Source organism: Dermacentor variabilis, chromosome 8 (assembly GCF_050947875.1).
Source record: "Dermacentor variabilis isolate Ectoservices chromosome 8, ASM5094787v1, whole genome shotgun sequence".
In the NCBI taxonomy this organism is placed as follows: domain Eukaryota; kingdom Metazoa; phylum Arthropoda; class Arachnida; order Ixodida; family Ixodidae; genus Dermacentor; species Dermacentor variabilis.
In genome coordinates, this window is record NC_134575.1 from 2744738 (window position 1) to 2757843 (window position 13106).

At 47.2% G+C, this 13106-nt stretch overlaps 2 protein-coding genes across 2 annotated transcripts in view; one reads left to right on the forward strand and one right to left on the reverse strand.

Moving 5' to 3' along the window:
• LOC142589524 (uncharacterized) overlaps positions 1-5789 on the forward strand; it is a 179697-nt gene extending 173908 nt beyond the window's left edge. Inside the window, exon 10 of the mRNA XM_075700928.1 lies at positions 1866-5789. Within this exon, the coding sequence (XP_075557043.1) occupies positions 1866-2176 (311 nt within the window). The 3' untranslated portion in view covers positions 2177-5789. The remainder of the gene's footprint in view (positions 1-1865) is intronic.
• A 2763-nt stretch (positions 5790-8552) lies between these two features.
• The window catches only part of LOC142589525 (glucose dehydrogenase [FAD, quinone]-like), a 124740-nt gene continuing 120186 nt past the window's right edge, over positions 8553-13106 (reverse strand). The window contains exon 11 of the mRNA XM_075700929.1: positions 8553-9525. Within this exon, the coding sequence (XP_075557044.1) occupies positions 9390-9525 (136 nt within the window). The 3' untranslated portion in view covers positions 8553-9389. The remainder of the gene's footprint in view (positions 9526-13106) is intronic.

The window sequence follows — 13106 nt, forward strand, 5'->3', positions numbered from 1 at the left end:
TTTTACACCCGTGACAATATCATGTCATATGTGTGCCATGTAGGTCATGAAACAGCCGCCTACGTCTTGGTGCTCTCATGATCGTTTCATTAGCGTAGTATTTACCAAAATTGGCGTAGTATGACGAGGGCATATGACGAACGTAAATGATAGGTCATGAGAAGAATATCATGACATGCATGTCGTGTAAGTCATGAAGCGGCCGCCTGCGTCTTGATATGTAGCAAAACTGGCATAGTATGAGTGTACGCCAAACATCAGTGATAGGTCATGACAATAATGTCATGGAGTGCGTGTCATGTAGGTCATGAAACAGCCGCCTACGTCTTAGTGCTCTCATGGTCGTTCCGTTAACTTGGTAGGCTGCCCCACTCTGCTTCGCATAACATCGATTCCCACAGAGTGTGGCATCTGCCGGCTTTATTTTTGTCAAGTTAATGGTTGCAGGCCTTAAAACTATAGAAGAAATAACGACAAGCTTCACAGCGCCCTAAATAATTTACTACAATAGCATTTCTACAAGCCAGTTGCGTTTCGTTTCCCAGGAGATGTGTGTGCCAGGAGCTCATGCAGCAGAAAGTGGTCGCGTGGGAGAAGACCATCGTGATGTTTTGGTCCTCGCCCTGGCTCGCTGCTTAGCCTGGTCACCTGCCCTGCCAGCACTCGTTGCAACATAGCAGACGATCGAGCGATCCGGAGCGAGCGCCCGAACGTCACGATAACCTGCTCCCGCGCGACCACCTCCTGCGTCATGACCTCATGACACGTACACCTAGGTGGAAATTAAAACAAGACTGGTTCGTAGAAATGCTATTCAGGGAGCTGGCTTGTCAGCAAGTTTTCTGGGGTTCCAAGGTTGGGAACCTTCATTCAGCACAAAAGTGAATTACGAAATGCAATGTCATCATTTCTTTAAGGATTATGATGGGCTGTCTAGCTGGTCGACCGCTTGCTATGTATGTTTGTTGATCTATGCCATATCCACGATCGCAGTGGAATGTCCGAGCTGTCTGCCAGCATGTTTGTGAAAAGGGAAGAAATACAGACCCGACACACATGTTTCAATCCATGTGAAGCGAAGCTTTGGTTTATCGTTAAGTTATATGTTATACTACGAGACAGTTTGCATAAAAAAAGCGCTAAAGAGGAAGACGAAGGCACACATACGACAGGACTGGCGACAGTACTAGCTGTGATGCGTATTCTCGTGTTTACCGTCATCCTATACAACGTGTAACTTCATGAATTGTATGTGTTTATCCTCGGCAAATGTAAAAACTTCATTTGCATGCAATCTTTATTTTTATGAACTACCTCGCTCACTAGCTACACCGAAATGCAAACATCAAATCAAACGCATGCCAGAAAATTTCCAGAGAAAAGAACTAAGCCGCAAAGGCAAAAAAGAAGAACTTAACAGATTAAATAGAGTGAGCGCACGTGCTCAGCAGATATACGCGCATTCCTTGTCTTACAACGACGAAAAGGGGAAGCGTGCATCAGCACGCTTCCCCTTTTCTGTTCGTATGTAAAGCTTGGATTATCTCGCGAGTTGTTTGACCCCTGTGTCTAGAAAGGGCGGGCTTCTGGGTCCGCGAACATGGCTGCACACATGGGCATGCAGCCATCTTGGTACAGACAGGCAGACAAATGCAAAATGCCGAAATCATGTATATATATATATATATATATATATATATATATATATATATATATATATATATATTCTGATCGCCCCATCAGCAGCCACGACGAGTCTCGTGCAGGTAGCCAAAGGAAACGTCCCTTTAAGCGGCGTCGTTGTGTAATGCGGCATGTAAGATTTGCTCGAGCACAGTGCTGGAAACGTGTTTCGCTCACCCCAGGTGGCATCCGACTGGAGGAAAACCCGTGGGTGTGCGACTGTCAGCTGCTGTGGCTGAGCCGCTGGCTGCGGCGCTGGCTGCGGGAGACGCTGCGTGTCCAGATGCTCCACTTCGACGCCGCCATCTACGTGCACAACCTGGCCCGACAGAGCGAGTGCACGTACCCGGGGGGACAGCTGCGCAAGCCGCTCATCGACCTCCAGGAAGACGACCTCCAGTGCACGTCGTTCGCCGGCCGCATCACCGCGCCTAACCGTATCTGGACAGCAACGCTCGCCATCGTGGCACTCACGGGCTTGAGCGTCTCGTGACGCGTTGGCCCCAAGTCTACGCAGTCCGGGGCGGAGGAGTGAATTTTGTCCAGTATCGCGTTTGTTGAATGACTGCACGAACGGCGACACGTGCTCACGCAAGCACGTGGCTTCTGGGCTCGTTTAATTCAATCCGAAATGCGCGTTTCGTCTCGACGTGTGCTTTTGCGCACGAGTAAGTGTGTGCCTGTGGTGGTGAACGTAGCAAGAGAAGAGACGCGCTTTGTTTGTGGCAGCTAGTAGCGTGAGGAGAATGGTTTTGCGAAAAGCCGAAACACAAGCGGAAGCACCAGCTCATGACAATCGTTGCCAAATACACAGGAGATGGGTCCGTGGGGTGCATCAGCCCGTGATCGCCGGCCAGCACCTCCGAGAGGACGTTTGTGCCTCGAATGACATTTGCTCGCAGTGCGGGCTGTGTTTGCGAGAACACTGTGTCGGCGCTAATGCCGCACCTGACACGCGCGCGGTTCGCTCGTCTCAGCGCCTATAACCGAGTTTAGCTTCATCCGGTAGCATTAAGAGGAAGCTTACCCTCGTCAGCTCTTGCATGAGATTGGAGGAATGGACCTGCTCAATAACCACCGAACTGATCTTGAATACGTTACGTGGTGCTTGGAAAAGATGAAATGCTACTTACTTGTCAGGCTATGGTATGTTAGGACGCGGAACAAATTTCAGTGAGATCAGAACAAAGAAAGTGTGTCACTCACAACCAAATTTATTCATAGCAGAGGAGTTCACTTTTACAGGGAAGGTGCCAGCATGCGCAAATACATTTCGCAAGCGATTTCTGCCTCGCAATCAGGCCATGGAGATGCACGTGCAACTTAACTTTTCTGTCCTGGTGTCCCTTCGTTTGTTACGCGTCCTGTTACATCGCAACTAGCGTGATTCATCTTGCCCGGCAACAAGTGGAAAACGAATCAAGACTGCGGATTCTGGCCTTTAATTTTTATACATGCCGCGCAAGTACGAAACAAATTTATGCAAGGAAAAAACTATGGTCCATCCGAGAGTAACACGAAGCTATAAAAGAAATCCGTACCCGGGAAATCCACAATGTCCCTGAGCTCAAGATTGTCTATTAATTCGGGTTGACTCTGCGATATGCTGTATCCTTTCGATCTGCATCGATATTTTAGTGATCTGCTATAGCCTCCTGGTCAGCTCGGATGTTTGAGCGACAGCACCGCCTCGGTTTCTATTCTAGAAATAGGGCGACTTTTCCCTTCAGCTTCCGGGCTTTCTTTCTAAGAGAAGCCCATATGAGTTTCATTAGTAGCCTCGAGACAATCAAAATTGGGTGACTTTTCTTTCTTTCATTCGACTAGCTTGTGAATAAGAAATTTGAAAATTTCGCTTAAACAATGTTACAATTCCACACTAGTCATGCTAAAACATTAATTTTACGTTGCTACACTAGAAGCTGAAGTTTAAATAATTTTGATGCCTGGATTTAGCGGTGGTGCTACGAGATTGTAAGCGTGACCACAAAAATATCAAGTTCATGAGCAAGTATATTCTTTTCAATATCCAATATTTTTTCCTCATAATTACAACCAATTTCGTTTGGATTGGTTTAGCGGTTACTCTTTAGGATAGGCGTTTCCACGTTTCACTTGCAATTAAATAGCAAAGCCTCTGCTGGCCACGAGTGAAAGCTACCTCTCAATTGCTTTGCCGGACGGAGAATTGTATTCTGCACACGCGGCCGACACAATGAGAAAAGCGAGGCATATAAGATGCCCAGTAGATTCTGTGTAGTGCCAAGACGAGCGCGTTGCATTGCTCCTCGAATTGTGTCGTGCAATGAAGGCAGCCTCCTGGACCACTCCCAGGGCTGCTCTGACCGTCCTCTGTTACATACTGCGGATCATGCTTTCTAGTCAAGACCATTATTATTATTATTATTCAAAGCAAACCTTGCGCGTAATCATCCCACAACTTCTTCCACTACAAATCTTAAGTGATGGCGAATTAGATGGCACTGCTCTTATTGTGGCGCATATTTCTCCCAGTAGAATATTTTTCAACAGTCTCCTTTCGCGTTTTTTTTCTTTATACTAAATTGTATGTCTTACGATTAAATATATGCTTTATTTCTTCTTGAAATCATTACTTCTCTAGCAGCAAACCCTTATGGTTCACCTTCAATTTGTAGAGTGTATTTTCATTCGTGCGGTTGATTAATAACTTTTTCTTGCATTTGCCTTTTTTTACCTTTCGGCTGTTCTCGCTGAAGGAACAAAATAGCGAACTCGGCGACTTGGCGTGAATTTATGGTTAGGAAAGCCCGACGGGATAAAGACGCCCGGTGTTCTTCCTGTCGTTCTTGTCGCTTCGCGCCTTCCTAACCATGAATAGATGAAAGGTCTCGCTTGCTGCACCTGTGTTTCGAGCACCACGCACAGCAGGTTTTAATGCTGAAGCCCTTATTACCAGGTTCGCGCATCATCGTTACTGACGTCACAGCGGTAGAACGAGCGATAAACTGAAGGGCCACCTGTAAACAGAAACATTTCAACACGACAGCGTTAAGGAGCTCGTGTCGCAGAAAAGCCGGTGGCGTCGGTGTCGGCATCGGCGGTGTTGGCCGTGCGCGAAAAATCCCGGAAGGCAATTCGTAAATAAAAAAACTTGCATGATGGGCTGGGTGGGAATCGAACCAGGGTATCCGGAATGTGAGACGGAGACCCCCGCTTTGAACTATCGAACTCAGCCGCGAGTTCGATAGTTCAAAGCGGGACAAAAGCTTCTCTAGTGAATATGGTGTTGCCTTAGAAACGTGCCGTAGAAAGTTATACTGCCGTGTATATTGGTAATTATGAGCATGTAAATTACAGAAGTCGCAGTTACACGAGTAGCGCAGTACGTTTCCGCTACACTTCTTCTGCGCTCTGCGTACACGCAGATCCATCTTGCGACAGACACAGAAGACCCCCTCCTCGCAATGTACGGCGCTTCCCCGACACGTGGCGTGCCACTCGCCCCATGATCGCGTCCGCTTTCATGGCGCGTCGCGGCCCGGCTGTCTGTGCCGATCACGACGTTTAGCTCGCGTAGATCGTTATGAGTGGGCGGTGCGAACGGGGTGCGATAACGCTATCGCGTTCCACTCTTGAAGGCGCAGCTTAAGCGCCCTGCAATTTTTGCAGGTGCCTTCTTTTCACGTCTGTTAGTAACGTGCTGCAGAACGGATCCATGCAATGCGGCGTAACACGGGTAACAAGTACAAAGGTGTACCAGCGAAAAGGAGATGACTCGAGACCAAGCGGACGCATACACACACACAGCATATGCAAATCTATGTGAAAAAAAAAGATCGAGACTTTTGTGACTACAAAATTTGTTTTGTTTGAGCGATTTCATTTAGCGTGGGCAGATCTCCTCAATGTTACGTCAGCGGGCACCGGTAGATGTTTCCTCACTGTCGAAGGGCTCCCCAAAAGGGTAAATAACGCAAACTGCACTGATTGACACGAGATTAACCTTGAGATGTTCAAATTGGGCACGATCCCAAGGCAAGGTAAGTAAACGGCGCCGAATATTAAGTTGTACTCTATTCAAGCAATTTAAACAACACACGACAAAACACATCTTTCATAAATAATCCCAGCCCGAAAACTAACTTCCTCGGCATCAACGTCAAAAGCCACCACCATGTACTCCAAAATTCCTGGAGCAGGTGGCAACGTTATGTACTGGGAATAAAATCTTGACTAAAACAGTCGAATTTGCTCTACGTTATTTTATGAAAGCAGTAGTAGTGTGCAGGGGAAATGAAGATCGCAACACCTCGAGAAAGTGAACTTGTGTCGAACCTCGCTTCCCGGAGGCTATTGTAAGAGAACTGTGAATCCTATCCCCAAGCAATAATCGACGTCTCTATTGCGTGCATTTCTTTCTTTCAAGGCTGCGCGCCAAATACTTTCAGGTCACGAACGACGTGCGCAAGCAACCAAACCACTGAGCGTCCGTCGGTTTGCAGGTGCGGTTTACTGGAACCCCGGTTCACCCTGGCATGCGCGCGTGCTGATGGCGCACGTCGTCCTCCTCTGGTCTCGGTAACATGCGCGTCTCAGCGTGACACAGCATTCCTGACAAGAAAGTAGCGAACGCAGATTGTCGAAGAAGAAAAACGCACACAAGACAGATGATGATTATTGTTTGTCGACAAGCCTCGGAGGGCGTAAGTTTTCCTTAGAATGTCTACCGGTCAGCGCAGTTCGAGCGGTCTCAAGCACCAACACACAAAAACGACGAAAGAACACTTCGCCCTACCTCGATCCGTACACGCACCTAATGTGAGTGAAATCCTCAATGTCGTATTCGCGAATCCACGTCTCTTCGTCGGTGACAAGCCTTTGCAAGAATTCATCATTGTCGTCTAATGTACCCGTTGGTTTAAAAAGGTCTCGTCACTTGCTCGACCCGCGGAATAGCCCTTCGTAGCCACTGAAATAAAATCGAGCATTTATAAAATGCATCGTGGATCCCACATTAGTATACAACGTCAGGATAACAACGTAAGCAAATATTGAACTATGAGCAGAGCACTCGCTTTGTTAACTGCTTGCTGTACTCAAGAGGTGTGTAAGTAGTCGATATCCTTAATACCAATCGAATAGCCTTAGCTATGCCATATTTATTCCATTTGAGAATGCGCTATCCTAAATTTTAGAATATTTGTTACTGTTCGAACGTAAAGAATAACAACACTTGTTAGTGTCTCAAGGGGAATGCCTACGCATACGTTGACTCTTCAGAATGGTTCTGCCGCATCACAGCCGTGGGTGATCCAGGGAGGCACCACTTCCTCTGCCAACGCATGGAGCAGCCAACTTCTGTACAATAACTTTCAGTAATTGCTGAAGAATGTCTCGCATTTAAGCAGCCTATGAATTTGCCCGCTGGAATGAGGCAAACCAATTTTTATTTCGCTAATGTAATCCCCATTGCATCTCACCAAACCGACGTGGCGTACTGCAGTATTACATTTCGCTCCTTCAACGAACGAATTTCAACGAATTTCGTAGCGTGTTGTTTTTTCGTTTCATTGCTGTTATTGTCATGGGGCACAAGACAACTGAATGAAGTTTATCATTTACAAGCTCCTCAGTTGATCGGGAGTGAACATGTGGATGGCATTAGATAAATGTTTCAAGTACAGAAAGGCTTCGAATACCGGGAAAACTTATTCAAAAATGAAGCAGCGTCTGCAACTCTTCAACTCCGCAATGATAGAAAAGGCAATATAGCATCGAAGGCATATTTCAGGAGTCTGGTTTGCACCCGGAAATGCCAAACGTATAGCACTACTGTGCAACCTTCTCGTTCTCATTCGTGCGGATGAATAGAATTCCGTAGTGCGGGGAAAAATAAGCCGGTTAAGATGAAGCTCTCACTCTGGGGCTCCTATCTAAATACGCGAGAGCGGAGAAATCACGTTTCTCGACAAACACTGACGAAAGTTTATCTTTGTCACATTTATGAGAATAAAGTTAAAGGTGTAGCGACTGCACGAAGCATACTTATGATCTAGGTCGTCGATATCTTGCAAAAAAGTCTTGAAAATCGCAACATGTAATACAAATTAAACATTGTAACATTTTGACGTAAGCATAAGTATATATATATGTGTGTGTGTGTGCGTGTGCGTGTGCGTGTGCGTGTGTGTGTGCGTGTGTGTGTGTGTGTGCGTGTGTGTGTGTGTGTGTGTGTGTGTGACAACTGCTCGCTTGAGATGCTCCAACATATGGAGTTTACAGAACTGCATCTATATTGGCGAAGTTAGCCATTTGTAAACGTAAAGCTTCTTTTTTTTAACTACCCGATTTTTGGCAATTTATGTACAACATTCCACGCCAACAATCCAAATTCTGCTTCTTGAAGTCACCACAGTTTAAATGTATCTTTCAAATACAACAAATTTCTTTTAGGTCGGTCGAGGTTTTCTCTAATAAAGCAATTCCTGCGCTTTTACGTGTATTTGAATAGGCGGCATCGGAGTTGGCCCTGAACTAAGGCTTCCTCTTCGAGTAAGCGTCCCGTTTACCAATGATCTCACTGCTTCTAATGAGTGATGGTCTGGTTGCTGCATGGAGCGATGCCATCGAACGTTTTTCAGCCGAGTTAACAATGCGCGCATAACGTGGCGTGAAACAGACATCGAATATGTTCTACATTACGGCCGTTTACGAAAAAAATTAGCCCCTCATTTTATCCAGTTATGTCAGCGCACTATCAAAGAGAGAGGGACGAAATAAAGGTGAAAAGTAAAAACGATAACCCACACAAGAAATTCGGTTTGCTACCTCACACTGAGAGTTGGGGAAGGCGGAGGTAGAAGGACAGAATAGTCAGAGCACAGGCACACAGTCGAAGCCTTTCATGATCAGCGCACAAGATCACGTGCAGCAGAGTGGAGAGAAAACAAGGAGCTGAAATCCAGGCAGGTCAACGAGACAAGCGTCCGGTTTGCTACCCCACACTTGGAGGCAAGGGGCGCATAGAAAGAGGGAGAGCACTGAGTGCACGTGGGATGATGCAGAGGCACACCATTGCTTGGCTCTCTGGCCGGTGCACTTCGAGTGCTGTACTAATGCACGAATCACTTTTCCTTCCGGTTACCCATGTGGCCACGGTTCGAGTATCTTTCATTCAGAGAACGGTCTCGAGTCCGGTCGGTTTAAAGTCGTCCGGAGTGAGAGGCGTTGTACGTCGTAACGAGGACAGATATGTAATACGCGCTCGATGGTTTCCTCGCACCTACAGGAGTTACACGTCGGGCTATCGGCCATTCCCACGGGATAAGAGTAAGCGTACGCAAACGACGCTCCTAGCCAAAAGCGGCACGGCAACGCTGCTTAGCCGCGGCAAAGGTTTGACGGCTGTCGTAGTCGTAATAAAAGAGGCTATAAAATGTTAAGCATTAAACGGTAGCAATGCCGCGACGTTTCTTTTCTTGTTTTGGGTTTGATTATTTGTAAAGATGAACCCAGTCTCTCTAAATCTTGTCTACAGCTTAAGCACTATGTAAATAAAGTGTGACCATTAGGCAACTAACGCGTGCGCGGCGTACTGAGACACTTCGAAGGTTGGCTTCACTCCACTACTGCGCTGACGAGCGGAGCGCTTCAAATGTTTTAGTTTTCTTTTTTCTGGCAGCTATTGGATTGCTTGTGACGTCAGTGACCGCACCAACGTCACCTCAGGCGTTGTCCTTCAATATAATAGCCGCCGCCTTGGCGCCGATCATCAAGACCGGAGCGTTGGTGTTTCCTGTTGTCACAGCAGGCATCACCGAGGCATCCGCGACTCGAAGACCCGTCACGCCTCCTTTCACCCTGCAATTGAAATAGAAAGTACTAAGCAATTGTGTCGGAGGTGCAATCTGGCTTGTACACTTTCTTCTGAGAGTGAGAAAGAAAAATGAAGACTAAATGCAAAAGTTTAGAAGCAGACATCCAGTAGCCGTTACTAATATTGGGTGTCTGAAAAGTGAGTGTGCAGTGAGAACATTGGCACGTAGTGGTGAAGAAAGCAGAAAACCTGGTAATGATGACACTAGCGTTTTATTGGGCGAACTGGTGCCCCCAAGAAACAGGCTACACTCAAAGAACGGCGACAGCGGCGCAGTCGGCGTTCGGCGAAAATCGGTCAAGCGCGGCATATATATATATATATATATATATATATATATATATATATATATATATATCACATTCAAAAGGGAAATAAAGACGAACGTTATGGCATATGTTTTTACAGACGTTTCGGTCGGAGGACCGGCCTTCGTCGTAGTGAATGCCAGTGTAGTCGCGTCACAGTTATATATCTAGACATCAGACATGTATCACATGTATCATTTTGTCCCACACGAACATGCGCATAATCAAGCCTTACACAAACAAAATACAAAGCGACTACCTGGTGAAAAAAGAGTAAAAAGAGCCAGGCAGTTCTGGAAAACACAGCAGATAGTAAAGGTCACTACATGTAATCACATAATGAGGCGGTGCTAAGGAATCGCAAGATGTCCTTGGTTCCAGTGTTTGTCGGCTCCTGATGATACGACTAATAAAAAATCGGGCCCCTCGGGCAGGTAACCCCCTTTCTTCTCGTGTAAGCAGCACACGAGTAACAAATGAAGGCTAGCGTTACATTACGCACTGCAGAAGAAAGCAGGATTTCAAAACGCAAGCACGGACATATTTAACAATGCCCACGTGGACAAGAAGCGGTATATTATGCATTACAAGTACCAAAACTTTCGATCGTCTCAAAACTGCAATAGTCACGTCCGTAGTATCGGTCATTGTGCGATCCACGCCGCTTATGCCATAGCCACAGCTGCCAGCCGCCGGACACAAACCTAAAGTTTCCCAACGTACAAAAACCTCGTACAAAAGGTCACCGTTAGCACGCGCACAAGTAAAAAGTTATATATATATGTCTATATAAACGAGAAAAAAGGGGGTTAACCGAGGGTCCCGATTTTTATTAGTCATATCATAAGAAGCGAACAAACACTGACACCAAGTACAACATAGGGGAAATTACTTGTGCTTAATAATTGAAACAAAGAAACAATAAATTAATGTAAATTAAAGTGGATGAAGAAACAACTTGCCGCAGGTGGGAGCCGAACCCACAACCTTCGCATTTCGCGTGCGATGCTCTACCAACTGACCTACCACGGCGCCGTTTTCCCATCCACTTTCTTGGGTATTTATGTGTCCTAGTAGAACCCTGGGAGTGTTAGCCAGCGCCACCACTCACAGACCTTGGTGGCGGGCGTGGAGCGTCCTTTTTGCCGCAGGCGTCGCGAGAACGTGACCTTTTGAGGCGAAGGCAACGTTCACGTTCACGATCACGTTCTCGGGGGGAATGCGGTTTTACAATGACAAACGTGGCTGTTTTGGAAATGGAGATTTAGGCGCCTGTACGTTGGCTTTCTGTAACGTTTGGGTGTCAGATTGTTTCCGGATATTGACATTGTAACATCGAGGAAGTCAATCTCTGAAGTCGAGTGGTTGCGTGAAAACGTAATGCTCGGGTGAACGCTATTGCAGGCAGCAATAGAGCTAAGCAGTGTCGATTCGCCATGGGGCCACACCAGAAACACGTCGTCAATGAAACGCCTATAGTATATAGGTTCTAGGGTACAGTTTTCAAGAAATTCACTTTACAGCGCACTTTATGGGCCAATCGAAGAGGCCTCATTGTGAACATTGTCAGATGCCTGAAACACTGGAACACATACTGTGCGATTGCCCAGCATATGTGCCGGAGCGAAGGATGTTAGAAAGTTTCCTAGGCAGCGTTGGCAGGCAACCACTGTCGCAGGACGCTATCCTCGGCCCATGGCCTGACACTGCAAAGTCTATGCATGCAACTAAAGTGTTGTTGGAGTTTCTGCAGGACACCAAGCTCGACGAGCGGCTCTAGCAAGGCAGCTGTCTCGTGTACATAAGCACTCCCCACTTCTCTTGTCATCATCATCCATCCCAGTACTTTCACTCCCCTTCCCTCTTTCCCAGTGCAGAGTAGCGGACTAGAGCGCACTAGCTCAGGTCGACCTCTCTGTCTTTCCTGTCAATAAATTCTATTCTATTATCCACTTTACAGTATGCCCATAAAATTAATGGCATAATGCAGCCCTATCCGTGCTCCCATGGAAGTACCAGTACCATAATGGCTGCCATTAAATTCGAAGTTATTTAATTCCAGTATGACTGTTAATAGGGTGCTTAGTGTGAGAACGCTAATGGGCTTCTCAATTGCAGCTTTTCCTCAGGCAAGCGACAAAGCAAGAATTACATCTGAATATATATATATATATATATATATATATATATATATATATATATATATATATTGTTACGTAGGAAGACACCGACGAAAAGCTATTTACAAGTATATTTACAAGGCAATACGCCGCAGTTGGCCAAGAGGCAACAGCCCGCGCTAGCTTCCAATCGTCGTCGTCGTCTTCTTACTGCTCGGCTCTTCGTCATTGGAAATACTATCCCGTAGTACTACCCCCGGCGGCAAAAGCGCCGTCCCGGAGCGACTAAAGGCCGGACTCTGAAGCAGTGTAGTAGCTCTTCAGCCTATTGACGTGCACGACATCAGTAGATGCCAGAGTAGATGACGAGGTTGAGCTCACAGGAGCAATTTCGTACGTCACAGGCGTCACCTGGCGCAGCACGCGGTAGGGCCCTGTGTATCGGGAAAGGAGCTTTTCTGAAAGTCCGACGTGACGAGAGGGCGACCACAGGAGCACGAGTGCACCAGGCGAAAACTGTACGTCACGGTGGCGGGCGTTGTACTGACGCTGCTGCGTGGTTTGCGAGTCCGTCAGTCGAGCACGGGCAAGCTGGCGTGCATGGTCGGCGAGGGCGATTGCGTCGCGCGCATACTCGGTTGTTGAGGTCGCAGCAGGAGGAAGTACCGTGTCAAGGGGCAAGGTCGGTTCGCGACCGTAGAGTAGATAAAATGGAGAAAATCCGGCGGTGTGGATGGATGGAGTAACTTTATAGAAAGGTCCTGCGAGCTACGGGGCGCAAGGTCCCATAGAGCGGGCTACTCCCACGTTGGGACCGGGAGTTGTAACTCCCTGGCCGCATCGTGGGCTCGCTGGACGGCCCAGAGCTGCTCCGCCAGGTCCGTGCTGCGTAATGCGTCTTGTAGCCCGGCGGTGTCGTGCCGGGAAGAATTATAAGCAAATGTGACGCAAGGAAGGGCAACGTCCCAGTCGTGGTGGTCCTTCGAAACGTACTTGGACAGCATGTCGGTAAGAGTATGGTTTAACCGCTCTGTCAGGCCATTGGCTTGAGGGTGGTATGAGGTAGTCAGCTTGTGTTGAGTAGAGCAGGAACGCACAATGTCGGCGATAACTTTCGAGAGGAAGTTACGACCACGG